This window comes from Nansenia antarctica (genome assembly GCF_963989245.1).
Source record: "Nansenia antarctica genome assembly, chromosome: 3".
Classification (NCBI taxonomy): Eukaryota; Metazoa; Chordata; class Actinopteri; order Argentiniformes; family Microstomatidae; genus Nansenia; species Nansenia antarctica.
The window spans coordinates 307724-326203 of record NC_137688.1 but is presented as its reverse complement, the minus strand read 5'-3'; the positions used below and the strand labels follow the sequence as shown (position 1 = coordinate 326203).

General features: G+C 49.5%; 1 protein-coding gene across 1 annotated transcript in view; it reads right to left on the bottom strand.

The window, feature by feature from the left end:
• Window positions 1–37: 37 nt before the first annotated feature.
• Window positions 38–18480, bottom strand: part of n4bp2 (NEDD4 binding protein 2) — a gene marked incomplete at both ends in the record, with an annotated part of 30339 nt that continues 11896 nt past the window's right edge. The window contains 13 exons of the mRNA XM_080526267.1: window positions 38–48; window positions 885–1021; window positions 4320–4438; window positions 6413–6657; window positions 7255–7300; window positions 8679–8764; window positions 10667–10778; window positions 11131–11696; window positions 11979–12748; window positions 13391–13677; window positions 13808–13898; window positions 14321–14476; window positions 15186–15262. Of these exons, the coding sequence (XP_080382393.1) occupies window positions 38–48; window positions 885–1021; window positions 4320–4438; window positions 6413–6657; window positions 7255–7300; window positions 8679–8764; window positions 10667–10778; window positions 11131–11696; window positions 11979–12748; window positions 13391–13677; window positions 13808–13898; window positions 14321–14476; window positions 15186–15262 (2703 nt within the window). The remainder of the gene's footprint in view (window positions 49–884; window positions 1022–4319; window positions 4439–6412; window positions 6658–7254; window positions 7301–8678; window positions 8765–10666; window positions 10779–11130; window positions 11697–11978; window positions 12749–13390; window positions 13678–13807; window positions 13899–14320; window positions 14477–15185; window positions 15263–18480) is intronic.

The window sequence follows — 18480 nt, the reverse complement described above, 5'->3', positions numbered from 1 at the left end:
CGTGGGAACCCTGTCAATTGGTTCGGAGCCTGAAAAGTTAGTCCGCAGCTGGAACCAGAAACTAGAACTGTGACGTCGTCAGTGGGTGTGTCTATGACATCATCAGTGGGTGTGTCTATGACATCATCAGTGGGTGTGTCTATGACATCATCTGTGGGTGTGTCTATGACATCATCAGTGGGTGTGTCTATGACATCATCTGTGGGTGTGTCTATGACATCTTCAGTGGGTGTGTCTATGACATCATCTGTGGGTGTGTCTATGACATCATCTGTGGGTGTGTCTATGACATCATCAGTGGGTGTGTCTATGACATCATCTGTGGGTGTGTCTATGACATCATCAGTGGTGTGTCATATTCTAGGCTGCAGAGACCAGCAGGAAGGAAGGAAGTAGACACAATGTAATCTAATCTAAATCTAATCATTAGTGATCAAACACAATATCAAAGTTTTCATCATTCTCTCTATCTTCCTCACATGCTCAGCAAACACACACACACGCACACCGCACATGCACACACACGGACACACACATGCACACACGCACTTCGTAAGCCATTTCTATTCCAGTAACGGAGCAGCTGGTTAGTAAGAGACCGCGTGTAGAAAGTGTCTTTTGTTTTGTCCCTGTCCTTGCTGTGTGTCCTGTGTGTGTGTGTGTGTGTGTGTGTACCTTGTCCCTGTCCTTGCTGTGTGTCCTGTGTGTGTGTGTGTGTGTGTGTGTGTGTGTATGTGTACCTTGTCCCTGTCCTTGCTGTGTGTCCTGTGTGTGTGTGTGTGTGTGTGTGTGTGTGTGTGTGTGTGTGTGTGTGTGTACCTTGTCCCTGTCCTTGCTGTGTGTCCTGTGTGTGTGTGTGTGTGTGTGTGTGTGTGTGTGTGTACCTTGTCCCTGTCCTTGCTGTGTGTCCTGTGGGTGTCTGGGGGTCGGGGGGGCGGGGGGTCGGCCACCACGGTCCTCACAGAGGGAGTCGTCCTCCAGCAGGGACCTCAGGAACTGCTCTGTCTGCACCAGACAGTAGCTACACACACACACACACACACACACACACACACACACACACACACACACACACACACACACACACACACACACTTTAAATGCTATATTTATGTCCACATAAATGTACAATATCTAAAGGACATAAATACTATCAGTGCATTGTGACATTATGAAAACAGTCAGTTACAGTAGAGTTGAGCCAAAACCAGTTCTGCTACACACAGGATGTTATTAACAACCAGTTCTGCTACACACAGGATGTTATTAACAACCAGTTATGCTACACACAGGATGTTATTAACAACCAGTTATGCTACACACAGGATGTTATTAAACCAGTTATGCTACACACAGGATGTTATTAAACCAGTTATGCTACACACAGGATGTTATTAACAACCAGTTATGCTACACACAGGATGTTATTAACAACCAGTTATGCTACACACAGGATGTTATTAACAACCAGTTATGCTGCACACAGGATGTTATTAACAACCAGTTATGCTACACACAGGATGTTATTAACAACCAGTTATGCTACACACAGGATGTTATTAAACCAGTTATGCTACACACAGGATGTTATTAAACCAGTTATGCTACACACAGGATGTTATTCAACCAGTTATGCTACACACAGGATGTTATTCAACAATAGGGCCCTATTCCTAGAAGCGCGATTAACTCTGATCCAGGTTTAAATCAGATTCCGGGCACTAATTTAAGCTTGCGTTCGGTTCCATCAATGTGGCTCAAATAATTCGCTGCTTGGTTGCTATGCAACCAATCCTTCTGAGTAATTCTGGTTGCGAGCAGACTTACAGGCTGGTTTAGGTAATGCGTGCGTCAAAAATGTCTCACAGGCGGAAACTACATCCCGAACGACAGTTCCTCAAGTGTCTTTTAGGAAATATTAGTTCCCATTTTTTACGAGATCGATAGATAGATAGTTTGATTGTGTGATAGATAACTTGATATTTTGAAAGTGTGATAGATAGATAAATAAAAAAGTGTAAAAAAATAAAATAAATAATATTGCTACGTCTATCAACTTGCATTGGCGTCGTCACAGCGGTGTGGTTGGCGCAGGGGTTACGGCAGCCAGCTAGAGGTCCGAAGGTTGCCGTTTCGAAACTAGACTTGGGCTAGTATGACCTACGCACACACACACACACACACACACACACACACACACACAGACACACACACACACACACGCACACGCACACGCACACACACCATATCATGCTCTTCAAAGCGAAGGAAAACAACCCTTTAACGTCTGAGGTCGCAGGTCTAGAACGCCCGCCACACAGCCTCAACTCATCATCATAATAATCCTATATTTTTCCGGGGCTTTTTCCGGGAGAGGGGGGGGGGAGGGAGGGGAGGGAGGGGAGGAGGGAGGGGGGGAGGGAGGGAGGGGGGGAGGGAGAGGGAATGGGGGAGAGGGAGGGAGGGAGGGTGACGGAGAGAGACAGAGAGAGAGAGAGACGGAGAGAGACAGAGAGACAGAGAGAGACGGAGAGAGACAGAGAGAGAGAGAGAGAGAGAGAGAGAGAGAGAGAGAGAGACGGGGAGAGAGAGACAGAGAGAGAGAGAGAGAGTGAGAGAGACAGAGAGAGAGAGAGAGAGAGAGACAGAGAGAGAGAGAGAGCGAGAGAGAGAGAGAGAGAGAGAGACAGAAGAGAGAGAGAGACAGAGAGAGAGACAGAGAGAGAGAGAGACACACAGAGAGAGAGAGAGAGACAGAGAGAGAGAGAGACAGAGACAGAGACAGAGATAGAGAGACAGAGAGACAGAGACAGAGAGGTAGAGAGACAGAGAGAGAAGGAGCACATAGAACACAGAGTTGACGAACAGCTAACACAGCAATGTCCGGGGGGAAGGGGGGTGGGCAGGGTTAGGGGAGATGGTTAGGGGTAGAGGAGATGGTTAGGGGTAGAGGAGATGGTTAGGGGTAGATGAGATGGTTAGGGGTAGAGGAGATGGTTAGGGGTAGAGGAGATGGGTTAGGGGTAGAGGAGATGGTTAGGGGTAGATGAGATGGTTAGGGTAGAGGAGATGGTTAGGGGGTAGGGGAGGTTGTATGCATGGGAGAACAGGTAGGTTTTGAGGTGGGATTTAAAGGTGGAGTGAGGGTGAGTCTCTGATAGGGCTTTCACACCGGCAAAGAACCGTGCCGGTTCGCGTTCACGTTTGGGAACCTCCGAACGTTGGCTCGTTCGCCAGACAGCGCCAACGTTCGGAGGTTTCCGAATGCGAACGCGAACCGGCACGTTTCTTTGCCGGTGTGAAAGCCCTATGAGTGGCTGAGGGAGAGAGTTCCAGAGTCTCTGAGGCCTCTTTCACACCGGCAGTTCCGAACGCCGGTTCGCGTTCGCGTGCCGAAACCTCCGAACGTTGGCGATGTCTGGCGAACGAGCCCGCGTTCATACCAGTGTATCGTTTGCCAGACAGCGCCAACGTTCGGAAGGTTTCGGCACGCGAACGCGAACCGGCGTTCGGAACTGCCGGTGTGTAAGCCCTATCAGTGGCTGAGGGAGAGAGTTCCAGAGGGGGGGTGAGGGAGAGAGTTCCAGAGAGGGGGGGGGGGTGAGGGAGAGAGTTCCAGAGAGAGGGGGGTGAGGGAGAGAGTTCCAGAGAGAGGGGGGTGAGGGAGAGAGTTCCAGAGAGGGGGGTGAGGGAGAGAGTTCCAGAGGGGGGGGGTGAGGGAGAGAGTTCCAGAGAGAGGGGTGGTGAGGGAGAGAGTTCCAGAGAGGAGGGGGGTGAGGGAGAGAGTTCCAGAGGGGGGGGGGGGGGGTGAGGGAGAGAGTTCCAGAGAGGGGGGGGGGGTGAGGGAGAGAGTTCCAGAGGGGGGGGTGAGGGAGAGAGTTCCAGAGAGAGGGGGGTGAGGGAGAGAGTTCCAGAGAGGGGGGGTGAGGGAGAGAGTTCCAGAGAGAGGGGGGTGAGGGAGAGAGTTCCAGAGAGGGGGGGTGAGGGAGAGAGTTCCAGAGAGAGGGGGGTGAGGGAGAGAGTTCCAGAGAGGGGGGTGAGGGAGAGAGTTCCAGAGGGGGGGGGTGAGGAGAGTTCCAGAGAGGGGGGGGTGAGGGAGAGAGTTCCAGAGAGGGGGGTGAGGGAGAGAGTTCCAGAGGGGGGGGTGAGGGAGAGAGTTCCAGAGGGGGGGGGGGGTGAGGGAGAGAGTTCCAGAGAGGGGGGGGGGTGAGGGAGAGAGTTCCAGAGAGGGGGTGGCGCTGGTGAAGCAGAGACACTAACAACACACCCCATCCCCTGTGTGTGTGTGTGTGTGTGTGTGTGTGTGTGTGTGTGTGTACCTGTGGTCTCTGAAGACGTCCTGGAGGAAGAGTCTGTCTATGGAGGGGTAGAGGGCGTACAGCTGGGCCTCCTTCAGCAGGGCGGCGCCGTCACGCCTGTCTGGGTCCAACCGCCTGGACTGGGGGGGGACAAGTCAAATGACCGATGGACAAACAAAGACAAAAATAAATAAATAAATATGTATTAATATAAAATAAAGGCTATGTACACTATCCACTATACTGTACAGATATACTGTACAGATAGATATTAATATGTATTAATATCCGCAAAAAAATGTCAGATCGGAAAAGTAATACATGTCTTAGGCTAACGAGCTATGCCGCACCTCATTCTCGCTGCCTATGAGGCGTAGCTTGTATCAGATTATATGGATTATTTTTGTACGTCGCCAAGTTTGATTGTTCTATTCAATAAATGCTCTAAAACGTACTTTTCATCTCAGCGGATTGTTTGGCGCGTCATACAATTACCAGCCCAGACCCTGCTTGCGTCTCTCAGCGACGTTTTACTTTTGGCTCCATCTATCTATCTCGCTACAGGTGTCATATAACCCTAACCCATATCCTGTCATATAAAAGTACCTTATTGAATCTCCAGGTAATGTAGGCTATTTCTGACATCCATCACTTTTGCTGTCGTTAAGATACTTTATGTTTCTGTTTTGGTAGTCTGTCCAATTTGACACTTGCCGTCCTCCACCGGCCCTAGTTTTGGATCTAGCTTGCTGTTCATTATTTTCATGATAAATCGTAGCTAGCTAGCTATAACATCTTCATATACACCATACAGGCTACTGATTAACAGTAGGCACTGATTAACAGTAGGCAAATGCCCATTGAACAGATTTATTCATTATCCTATCTTAAGAAAACTAATGTAACACTCTCATCTGGGGATTTACACGGCAAATCAAATGAAGAACTACAAATCCCAGATGACAGGGAGATGACGTATGACTGCTCTGATGAATCAACCCCTATTTCATTAATGTTCTCTATATAACAACGTCGATCATTGATCAGCAACGACACTATATAATAGTTTGCCTAACTGGCCAACGGATTTGGGCTCCTAATATCTAAAAAGCACTACGGCTTTCTTATTTTATCGGATTAAAGTAGCAAAGACCAGAAATTTCCATTGACCGCCAGTCAAACTTCTCCGCTTCTATCACCCAAAAAGGGGCGTGGACATGACGGGAGAGCAAAGTACCCGGATGCGTTTGAATTGCATAGAGAGTTTGAATTTTGTCAGCTGTAAAGCGGATGTGTTTCCTAGAACATGTAAATGCAATTGCGTATCACATTATTGAATTTGAATATTGACTCAAATAACGCAGGCAAAAGTGGCAAATGAATATGCTATTTTGGGATTGCGTAGTCATTTGCACATTAGAATGAACTTTTGAATTTTGTCAGCTACAAAGCAGCGCATGACTTTGAAAATTAAATGTCAAATGGCTTTGCATTATAATTTTAATATTGACAGGGAATGTGCACATCAGGTACATGAAAATGAAAATGCAAATCATTAGAATTGCATTTGAATTTGAATATTGTCTGAAAGAATGCATGCAAAAGTGGAACATGCAATTGCAATCTCATATTGCATTAGCATTTGAATTAAGTCTACTATATGCTTCCATAACGTAGATCCACAGTAATTGTTGTAATTGGAATGTAATGTAATGTATTACTGGCTTGTAGGGTGTGTTAGTATTTGGACAAGTAACTTGAGCTCTTGGACAACTAAAAGTTAAGTTAACTTGTCCAAAGGACAAGTACCTGAAAAAGCTTAATGTCAAGCCCTGTGCATCCAAGGTATGACATGTATACGTTATTCATCTGTGTAAATGTAGGTCGTATAAAAAGAGATTCATGATAATTGTTGAAGTGCCTCTTGCTAAGATGTTTCTAAGATGATAAATAATATCACAGCACTGGTTTGTAGGCTACACAAGACTCGCGCTGACTGGCTGGGTCGCACGCAATGCGCACATACATCAACCAATCACTTTATTTATACAGCATATGGATGTTACGTGCCTAATGCCTGTGTGTGTGTGTGTGTGTGTGTGTGTGTGTGTTACCCTCTCCATGTTCTGCAGCACCTCCTCCTCCGTCATGATGTCCCTGAGGGAGACGTGGGACCGGAGGGGGAGGTGGGGGAGGAGGGGGAGGTGGGGGAGGGAGGTGCTCCAGTGGTCCATGACCGGCCCCTCCTCCTCCAGCTGGCTGCCTCCCAGGGACGCGAAGCCGTCTGCACCAATCAGGAAGTGCGCTGGCCGCGTGCCGTCCTTGACCCCGGTTTGTGATTGGCCCCAGTGGACGGAACCTTGAGAACCAGGAAGTGGGAATAACAATGATTATGACATCATAGACGTATGACATCATAGAAGTATGACATCATAGAAGTATTACATCATAGAAATATGACATCATAGAAGTGTTACATCATAGATGAATTACATCATAGAAGTGTTACATCATAGACGTATGACATCATAGAAGTGTTACATCATAGACGTATGACACTGGGGTCAGTTGCCTGCATGCATTTGCAAATGTGGGTGTTTTGTTTGTTGTGTTATTGTGTGTGTGTGTTATTGTGTGTGTGTGTTATTGTGTGTGTGTGTGTGTTATTGTGTGTGTGTGTTATTGTGTGTGTGTGTGTGTGTGTGTTATTGTGTGTGTGTGTGTGTGTGTGTTATTGTGTGTGTGTGTGTGTGTGTGTGTTATTGGGTGTGTGTGTGTGTGTGTTATTGTGTGTGTGTTATTGGGTGTGTGTGTGTGTGTGTGTGTTATTGGGTGTGTGTGTGTGTGTGTGTGTTATTGGGTGTGTGTGTGTGTGTGTGTGTGTTATTGTGTGTGTGTGTTATTGTGTGTGTGTGTGTGTGTTATTGTGTGTGTGTGTGTGTGTGTGTGTACTCACTCTCCTGCAGCAGATGGTATGAGAGAGCCGCTTGTCTTTGCCTCTCCTATGAAGACACAACAGAGTCACAATGACCCAACACACACACACACACCTAGTTAACCCATGGTTAGGGTTAGTTAACCCATGGTTAGGGCTAGTTAACCCATGTTTAGGGTTAGTTAACCCATGGTTAGGGCTAGTTAACCCACCTGGTTAGGGTTAGTTAACCCATGGTTAGGGCTAGTTAATCCATGGTTAGGGTTAGTTAACCCATGGTTAGGGCTAGTTAACCCACCTGGTTAGGGTTAGTTAACCCATGGTTAGGGCTAGTTAATCCATGGTTAGGGGTAGTTAACCCATGGTTAGGGCTAGTTAACCCACCTGGTTAGGGTTAGTTAACCCATGGTTAGGGCTAGTTAATCCATGGTTAGGGGTAGTTAACCCATGTTTAGGGCTAGTTAACCCATGGTTAGGGCTAGTTAACCCATGGTTAGGGCTAGTTAACCCATGGTTAGGGCTAGTTAACCCATGGTTAGTGCTAGTTAACCCATGGTTAGGGTTAGTTAACCCACATGGTTAGGGCTAGTTAACCCATGGTTAGGGCTAGTTAACCCATGGTTAGGGATAGTTAACCCACCTGGTTAGGGCTAGTTAACCCATGGTTAGGACTAGTTAACCCATGGTTAGGGGTAGTTAACCCACCTGGTTAGGGCTAGTTAACCCATGGTTAGGGCTAGTTAACCCATGGTTAGGGCTAGTTAACCCACATGGTTAGGGTTAGTTAACCCATGGTTAGGGTTAGTTAACCCACATGGTTAGGGTTAGTTAACCCATGGTTAGGGTTAGTTAACCCACCTGGTTAGGGCTAGTTAACCCATGGTTAGGGTTAGTTAACCCATGGTTAGGGCTAGTTAACCCATGGTTAGGGCTAGTTAACCCACATGGTTAGGGGTAGTTAACCCATGGTTAGGGTTAGTTAACCCATGGTTAGGGGTAGTTAATCCATGGTTAGGGCTAGTTAACCCACCTGGTTAGGGGTAGTTAATCCATGGTTAGGGCTAGTTAACCCATGGTTAGGGCTAGTTAACCCACATGGTTAGGGGTAGTTAACCCATGGTTAGGGTTAGTTAACCCATGGTTAGGGCTAGTTAACCCACCTGGTTAGGGGTAGTTAATCCATGGTTAGGGCTAGTTAACCCACCTGGTTAGGGTTAGTTAACCCATGGTTAGGGCTAGTTAACCCACATGGTTATGGGTAGTTAATCCATGGTTAGGGGTAGTTAACCCACCTGGTTAGGGGTAGTTAACCCACATGGTTAGGGCTAGTTAACCCATGGTTAGGGTTAGTTAATCCATGGTTAGGGTTAGTTAACCCATGGTTAGGGGTAGTTAACCCATGGTTAGGGTTAGTTAACCCACATGGTTAGGGCTAGTTAACCCACCTGGACGGAGTGCTTCCATGTCTGGTGCAGCAGGCGGGCCATGCTCAGGTCCATCTGCACGGAGTAGTCCTCAGCCTCCCCGGCGCCTGCAGGACATCACCAGGCACACGGTCAGCGCACGCACGGGTGGGTGGGTGTGGGTGTGGACTTAACATGACGAGCTTATCTTATTAATTAAATTAGTAAATAACATGACTGCAAAATAATTTACTTAATGTATTCACTATTTATTTAATAATCAATTCATAGGTTAAGACCATTCATTCATAGAAGGCCATTCATTCATAGGTTAAGGCCATTCATTCATAGAAGGCCATTCATTCATAGAAGGCCATTCATTTATAGGTTAATGCCATTCATTTATAGGTTAAGCCATTCATTCATAGGTTAAGGCCATTCATTTATAGGTTAAGGCCATTCATTCATAGAAGGCCATTCATTAATAGAAGGCCATTCATTTATAGGTTAAGGCCATTCATTTATAGGTTAAGGCCATTCATTCATAGGTTAAGGCTAGTGTTGTTCCGATACCGATACTAGTATCGGCATGGCCACCGATACGCACAAAAATGCTGGTATCGGTATCGGCGAGTACTAACAAATAATAACACCCGATACCAAACTTTCACTATCGCGGAAAAACAAACACGCAACTGTGGTTGTCGAGGAGAGGAGCGGTGGAGCGGCGAGGCTCACCTCAGGTAACCTGCTGTCCCTTCCAGCTGCTCAGAGCCCAAGCTAAGCCATGCTACCGGGGCAACGTTCGGAAAGTCCCCCTGAGAGCGCCGGAGCGCACACTGGGCTCCGACGTCATAAACGGACCGAGGAATCCGATTGGACAAGAGGCGTTCCACGAGTGCCGATCAGTTTCCCAGAGCGACTTTTACCAACGCAGCCCTCAGACATATAGACTACGCCACTCCGCTTAAAGCGATACAACCCACAGCCAAGATAGGACACATTTTACACATTTTACAGGAAGAACATATCGACCTTAATCGATATTTATTTCGGTTGCACAGTCTAGCACCGCCGCCGGCGTGCTGGAGAGAGTTCAAATAATAATAATAATGTCCGATAGAACACTACTGGCGCGCGGCCGCTTCTCCGAGTCCCGCCCAGCTGTTCCCCTTTCGGGATAGTTCTCGGCTCCGTCTCCGCGCCACACCCCCTTTCGGGATCTGCTGTTGTGGCTCTCCGTCTCTCCGTCTCTCTCTCTCTCTCTCTCTCTCTCTCTCTCTGTCTGTGTGTCTCCGTGCGGCAGGTACTTCCTGCCTCCTTCCTTCTCCCGAGGAGAAGTTTTCTCTATGTTTGTTTGAATTGTTTACATATGCAGAACACAGAACACACATGCATTAGTGGTGCAGGAAGGCCTACTGTCACAGCGGAGTGTGTGCGACGCGCTGGCCAATGGGAGAAAGATCATCGGCCACTTCAAGCATTCCCCACTGGCCACTTCACGTCTGCAAACTGTACAGACTGAACTTGGAATGCCTAAAAACATGTTTTTTTGTTTTGTTTTTTCAAACGCCGTGGTATCGGATCGGTACTCGGTATCGGCAAGTACTGCACGGTCAGGTATCGGTATCGGGATCAAAAAATGGTATCGGAACAACACTAGTTAAGGCCATTCATTTATAGGTTAAGGCCATTCATTCATAGAAGGCCATTCATTTATAGGTTAAGGCCATTCATTTATAGGTTAAGGCCATTCATTCATAGAAGGCCATTCATTTATAGGTTAAGGCCATTCATTCATAGAAGGCCATTCATTTATAGGTTAAGGCCATTCATTCATAGAAGGCCATTCATTTATAGGTTTAGGCCATTCATTCATAGGTTAAGGCCATTCATTCATAGGGTTAGGTGGTGTGTGTGTGTGTGTGTGTGTGTGTGTGAGTGAGTGCGTGTGTGTGTGCGTGTGTGCGCGAGTGCGTGTGTGCGTGTGCGTGAGTGCGCGTGTGTGCGTGTGCGTGCGTGTGTGTTACCTGGGTCGACCCCCACAGGGCCAAACAGCTCAGTGAGTTGCAGGGCCAGCTCTGTGGGCAGCTTGAGCTCCACACTCTGGATGTCCATGTGCCTGTTCCTCCTCTCCTCCCTCCTCCTCTCCTCCCTCTTCTCCTCCTCCCTCCTTCTCTCCAGCGCCTCCAGCTGAGCCAGGAGATGCCGGGACACCTGGTCTCCTCCCCCTTGTTCCTCCCACCTCCTCTCCTCCTCCCCCTCCCCCTCCACCCCCCGCCAACCCCCCTCCCAGCCTCCCGGTTCACAGCTCGGAATGTCTGGCGACGTGACTACTTCCTGCTTCTCTGTGACCTCCCCCGCCCCCCGTGGCTGTGTGGGTCTGTGTGCTGGACTGGGTGGGGGGTGGGGGTGGGGGGGTCCCCCAGAGACACCAGCGCCCCCTGACGCCCCTCCTGTCACGGCCCCGCCCGCCTCCCCCCCCCCCCCCCACCGAGGCAGACCTCGGCTCGCCATCAGAGGTGGAGCCCGCCGACGGCGGCACCTCCACCTCCGCGCCGCCAGAGGGCTCCACCTCCGCCACCGCTCCTCCTTCTGTCCCTGTCCTCTCCTCCGGCGCACCGGAGCTAACACCGATCCAACCGGCTCCCAACACGCCCAACGTGTTCAAATCTTCATTGCCCCCCCCCCCTCCTCCACCACCATCACCATGGTCTTCATCGCCCCCTCCTCCTCCATCACCATCACCATGGTCTTCATCGCCCCCTCCTCCTCCATCACCATCATCACCATGGTCTTCGTCGGCTCTGAACAGCCTCTCCCCAGAGTCCAGCAGCAGGTTGCTGGTCCACTCCAGGTCCTGCTGGCACTTGTCGAACAGGTCCTCCAGCGAGTCGCGGGCCACGCCTTTAAAATGGCCGCTCAGGATACGCAGGCCATGCAGCCGCCGGGCCTGCTGGGAGCCCCCCCCGCCCCCCCAGAGCTCCAGCTGCCTCTCCTCCACCTGGCTGCCCTTCTCGTGGGCCACGCGGTACGGCACCACCGCCCCCCCCCCCCCTCCTCTCCGCTGGCCAGAGGAGGAGGAGGAGGGGTGAACCTCCCCGGGGACGAAGCGGGAAGGGTCGCCGTGGACGACCGTGATGACGTCGTCGCCCCCGGGGGGGGGGTTGTCGTGGCGATCGAGACGCCAGAGGAGGGCGAAGTCCCGGGGGGAGGTCTGGGTGGGTCGGCCGGGGGGGGGAGGGGGGGAGGAGGAGGGGGGAGGGGGGGAGGAGGAGGGGGGAGGGGGAGGGGCGGTGGGCCGGGGTTGTGATTGGTGGTCAGTGAGAGGAGGGGGGGGGCGGGGGTTGTTGAGGTTGTGGTCAGGGGGGTCAGGGTCGAAGTTAGGGCGGTCAGGGTTAGGGTCAGGGTTGGGGTCATGGTTGGGTCTGGGGTCAGGGCTAGGGTCAAGGTTGGGTCTGGGGTCAGGGTTGGGGTCATGGTTGGGTCTGGGGTCAGGGCTAGGGTCATGGTTGGGTCTGGGGTCAGGGTTGGGGTCATGGTTGGGTCTGGGGTCAGGGCTCGGGTCATGGTTAGGTCTGGGGTCAGGGCTCGGGTCATGGTTAGGTCTGGGGTCAGGGCTAGGGTCATGGTTGGGTCTGGGGTCAGGGTTGGGGTCATGGTTGGGTCTGGGGTCAGGGCTAGGGTCGGGGTCGGGGTTAGAGACGGGGTTAAGGGTCAGGGCCTTGGGGGAGCAGGGAGAGTTGGGGTTGGGGTCAGGGCTAGGGTCGGGGTCAGGGCTAGGGTCGGGGTTGGGTCTGGGGTCAGGGCTAGGGTTAGAGGCGGGGTTAAGGGTCAGGGCGGGGTTAAGGGTCAGGGCGTTGGGGCAGCAGGGAGAGTTGGGGTCGTGGTCAGGGCTAGGGTCGGGGTTAGAGGCGGGGTTAAGGGTCAGGGCGTTGGGGCAGCAATGAGAGTTGTGTGTGAAGGTGAGCGCCAGCCTGCACTGCTTACCTGCCCTGCGGCTCTGCCTCTGCCTGCGCTCCTGACTGACCTCACCAACATGGCCGCCGTCAGCGTCCACACCCACATGGCCGCCGCCGCCACCGCCAGTGTTGCTCTGACTCACTGTGTCACTGTCAGGGCCGGCGTCAGCGCTGACCTCACCAACATGGCCACTGTCTGCACTTTGACTGACCTCACCCACATGGCCACTGTCTGCACTTTGGCTGACCTCACCAACATGGCCGCCGCCGTCAGCCTCTTTCTGGCTGCCCTCCTGACCGTTGTCCCCAGTTAGTCTCCTCCTCCCCCCCCCCGGTGTGTGGGTCTCCCCCCCCTCCCCCTCTCCTCCCCTCTGCCCTAACCCAGCTGCCCTCCAGTCTGTCACACAGTCGGGTAGCTCGGCTCTAGGGGCTCCCCTCCCTGCCTCCCCCTCTCCCAGGCTCTCCCTCCCTCCCTCCCCGGGTGACTGGTCAGAGAGGGCGGGGGGGTCTGGGGGCGTGTCGGGGGAGGAGGGGCCTACACCTGTCTGGAGCAGATCTAGAAGTTTCTGGAACTCGGTGACGTCCGGGCGCCCTTCTGTCCTGTTGCCGCGACGACCGCCCTCCTGACCTGCACCTCCTCCTCCCCACTCCTCCTCCTCCTCCCTCTCTCTACACCTCCTCCTCCTCCCCCCTTCCCTCTGCCCCAGGCCACCCTCCGAAGGCCAGTCCCACACGAAATCCAAGAGCTCTGGCCTCACCCTCTCTCCCCCATCCCCCTCCTTTCCAACCGACCCTCTCTCCGATTGGCTGGTATCCTTCACCAGGTCGACAGGCCTGTCACACGACCTATCGGTGTGGTCGTCGGTCTTCTGGGTGTGTTGTTGTGCCCTCCTCCTCCGCCCTCTTCTGACCCTCTGAGCGATGGACTCGGAGAACGCCACGGGCCTCTCCTGGCCGCCGCGGTCCACGTCCAACACCGTCTCCACGATGCAGTCGGGTTCCTCCTGACCCAAGCGGGCCTCCAGCTCAGAGTCCAACTCGCCCAAATCTGTCAAGTCATCCTCGTCGGCCTCGTCGTCCTCGTAAGGCATTTTCAAATGTTTCGGAATAACTTCCGTTTGGTTTTCCGGAGCTCCGGTTTCCGTGGAGACGAGAGGTTCAGCCAGACCGTGTCCCGGGGTGTCCGGGGGGGGGGGGGCGGCGGCCCACGGACCACACGTCAGGGAGGGAAGACAAGAGCTGGCAGGGAGAGAGAGAGAGCTCTGACCCTGGAGACTCCCCCACCAGGTCTGGACGAGCCCTGTCAGAGGGGAGGGGGAGGGAGGGGGGGAGAGAGAGAGAGAGAGAAAGAGGAACAGAAATATAGAGAGAGAAAGAGAGAGAAAGAGAGAAAGAGAGAGAGAGAGAAAGAAAGAGAGAGAGGGCTGATTCAACACTTAACACTAGAACAGCCATGAGGGGTCATTGAGTAAAGAAAAATCACTCCATCACATTTCAGGACACACACACACACACACACACACACACACATCCTCCTTTCATGACTTCCTAGTATGAAGCTATTTTGCAGTTTTCCTGTGTAGGAAGCAGGCAAATTTACAAGCGGCCAACTAGTGGTGGTTGTGTATAAGTAGCAGCTTGAGCATTGTAAAAACTATTATAGTAGGTAAACAGCACGGCTGTTCTCCAGGCAGCATAGGTGACAGCAACACTCTGACTCACGTTGGGGGGGCGTGCTCCTGTCGGGGGGGCCGTGGGGGCCCCTCTGGGGGTCTGGGGGGGGCCCGCGAACCCATGATGGACTGAACGGAGACGTAACGCTCGTAGCTGTCCAGCATGCGCCGTATCTTCTCCACACGCACACCGTGCTTGGTGCGTCTACACACACAGGACAGGAGAGAGAGAATCACACCATGCTTGGTGCGTCTACACACAGGACAGGAGAGAGAGAATCACACCATGCTTGGTGCGTCTACACACAGGACAGCAGAGAGAATCACACCATGCCTGGTGCGTCTACACACACAGGACAGCAGAGAGAATCACACCATGCTTGGTGCGTCTACACACAGGACAGGAGAGAGAGAATCACACCATGCTTGGTGCTTCTACACACACAGGACAGGAGAGAGAATCACACCATGCTTGGTGCGTCTACACACACAGGACAGGAGAGAGAATCACACCATGCCTGGTGCGTCTACACACAGGACAGGAGAGAGAGAATTACCTTTTCATTCAAGTGGAATAGTGGAATGGACAGGTTACAGAAAAATACTTTTTTTCCTGTTTCATTGCACTTTATTACACATAACTTTATTTACATATGGACTTTAATGTTCTGATTTTTTTGTCTGGATTGTTTGAGTTAATACCAAAGTCTGGTGCAAATTTCACTTGAATAGGCTCATTGGAACATGACATTTACTGTTCAATGTTTATTTCCCCCACTGTATACTGCATGTCATGCCTCCTCTCTCTCTCTCCCACCCTCCATGTCAATCTCTACTGTCTCCATCACAATAAAAAGCAGAAATTCCCTAAAAACATATAATAAATAAATAAATAGAGCTAAGGTTGATATTACCTCTCCAGTTCTCTGGGCTTGTTCTTCCATCTGGTGTCTGGCTCACGGAACAGCACCTTATACTTGTGTTTCACCGCCTGCCAGACACATCACACCTTCACTGTCATGTTCATTTACCACGGCTTTACATTACACTCAATCAAATAAGAAATAAACCATGGTTTACAAAGTAGGTATGAATCATTTATAATGCCTTTAACAACATGTAACAGGCTGGGGGGTATTCCACGTATGTTGGATTAGTATATTCGCGATTAAAAGGAAAGCCTTGTTCAGGTAACTCCTGATTGGGATTCAAGCCTCAAGTGATTCCTCGAACGAGAATCAGCCTTGTGTCATCAGTGTTCTAGAACCAGCCTTGTGTCATCAGTGTTCTAGAACCAGGCTTGTGTCATCAGTGTTCTAGAACCAGGCTTGTGTCATCAGTGTTCTAGAACCAGCCTTGTGTCATCAGTGTTCTAGAACCAGCCTTGTGTCATCAGTGTTCTAGAATCAGCCTTGTGTCATCAGTGTTCTAGAACCAGGCTTGTGTCATCAGTGTTCTAGAGTCAGCCTTGTGTCATCAGTGTTCTAGAACCATCCTTGTGTCATCAGTGTTCTAGAACCAGGCTTGTGTCATCAGTGTTCTAGAGTCAGCCTTGTGTCATCAGTGTTCTAGAACCAGGCTTGTGTCATCAGTGTTCTAGAACCAGGCTTGTGTCATCAGTGTTCTAGAACCAGGCTTGTGTCATCAGTGTTCTAGAACCAGGCTTGTGTCATCAGTGTTCTAGAGTCAGCCTTGTGTCATCAGTGTTCTAGAACCAGGCTTGTGTCATCAGTGTTCTAGAACCAGGCTTGTGTCATCAGTGTTCTAGAACCAGGCTTGTGTCATCAGTGTTCTAGAACCAGGCTTGTGTCATCAGTGTTCTAGAACCAGGCTTGTGTCATCAGTGTTCTAGAACCAGGCTTGTGTCATCAGTGTTCTAGAACTAGGCTTGTGTCATCAGTGTTCACACAAATGATGTTGACGTGCCTCGATCATTGGCTGCTATAGGCATAAAAGGAGAGAAACTCATGGTGTGGCCCCCATCTTCCCCTGACCTCAACCCTATTGAGAACCTTTGGAGCATCCTCAAGCAAAATATATATGAGGGTGGGAGGCAGTTCACATCAAAACAGCAGCTCTGGGAGGCTATTCTGGCATCCTGCAAAGAAATTCAAGCAGAAACTGTCCAAAAACTCACAAGTTCAATGGATGCAAGAATTGTGAAGGTGATATCAAAGAAGGGGTCCTATGTTAACATGTAACTTGACCTGTTAAGATGTTTTTGTTTGAAATAGCTTTTGATTTCAGTAAATATGACCTCCTAATATGACCCCCTAACCCTAAATTCATCAAATTACCATTTTTAGTTCTTTACAACCTATAAAATGTTTTGAAACTCTGTTGTGCATAATAATTTGGAACAGTGGATTTTGAGTTTTTTATTGAAAAAAAAAATACTGTTATCATTGGGAGGTTTGTTCAATAAAATTTGAATTATACTCTAACGGTTGATGACTTGAAAATTATACTGATTGTCATTTGCGCCTGTCACGTCTCCAGTACATTAGAACTTCGCATCCTTTGATACATATGGCGGGATGTAAGGATCTTGTAACTTCGCAAACAATGGCAAAATTGAAATAGTTTACTCTATGTTCAACTGCCGCGGCGAAGTTACAGATCCTTACATCCCGTCATATGTATCAAAGGATGCAAAGTTCTAATGTACTGGAGACGTGACAGGCGCGTGAGACTGCCATATATGTGCCGTTTTATATGTATTTATCATCATATTTATATCATCAAGGATCTTGACGGGATGTAAGGATCTTGTAACTTTGCAAACAATGGCAGAATTGAAATAGTTTACTCTATGTTCAACTGCCGCGGAGTTGCCTTTAATATACAAATATTGTATGACCCTCAGCCTGCTCACACGGCGCGGCTCCACGGTTCTTTGGTGGAAAGGCATTTTTAACGAACTCCCAGCGAAATCAAAACACGAAAATCTTCTGTCACTACCTTTTCCAGTTGAACATAGAGTAAACTATTTAAATTTTGCCATTGTTTGCGAAGTTACAAGATCCTTATATGTATTAAAGGATGCAAAGTTCTAATGTAGCTACTGGAGACGTGACAGGCGCCTGAGACTGCCATATATCTGCCATATATCATACCTCAGTTTTATATGTATTCATCATCATATTTTTCGGGCATTTAGCTCATTAAACGGCGAAAATCACTGGCGGACCTGGGTTGCGATTCCATTTAATTTACAGGGAACTATGTGTGAAAGGGGCTAACAGCTTGCAAAATAGGCTGACAACGCTAACGTTAGTAGTTATCTGTACTGTATCTGTACTGCACTTAGTAATGTTAGTACCAAATGTTAGTACCAAAGTTAGCCATCTATCGTTAGCTAGCAATTTGTATTTTGTTAACGTTACATTCTTATCTCAGTATTTGCGACTTCAGTCCTTGTCTTCTCTCAGCATACAAAAACCTCGGCTGACGTTCTGTCACCAATTTCTTCACCAAGGAGTTTCACGCGCACATTACAGTTTCAGCCCTTCACGCCTGCACACCTGTTCGCTACGTTGCTTCGCTTTTCTGTAGCCCTGGTAGGGCCATCAACGGCCAATCAAAATCTTATCGTTCGAACGTTCAACGTGCGTTCCAGACTAATGGCCCGCTCCGCCCCCCCCCCCAAAAAAAATAACTCATCGGATCTATATGATTCAGGGAAGTCACCTATTTTGGATTCAAAACGGCTAATTTCGACGAAAGGTGAGCGATTATCATGCCTACAGAAGAGACGATTGTCGAAAAGAAGATACTAGAATGGAACGTGATAGCCCGGCAGTCCTACTTATTGATCTTTATGAAGACGAAAAATAAGATGTAAAATAGTGCAATACTGCCGCAATTAACATGGCGAGGGAAATGGTTTGGCAAGAAATTGCTGACCGATTAAATGCGTAGGTCATACTAGCCCCAGTTATTGTTATATGTTCATATTTTAATAAATGAATATTTACTACTGTGGTGATATCAGCAGCAGGCTACAACCTGTCATATCATTACGATGACATAGTGGTATTGACCCCTGCAATAGTATTTATTCGTCATTTTAAGACGGTGGTTCAAATCCCTCTTCTGACACACTTTTTACTGCATTTCGTTGTCTGATGCTTGTACTCTATAACAATAAAGTTGAATCTAATCTAAACATTTATGTATAAAATGATGGTGTAGGCTAATTTACGAGAA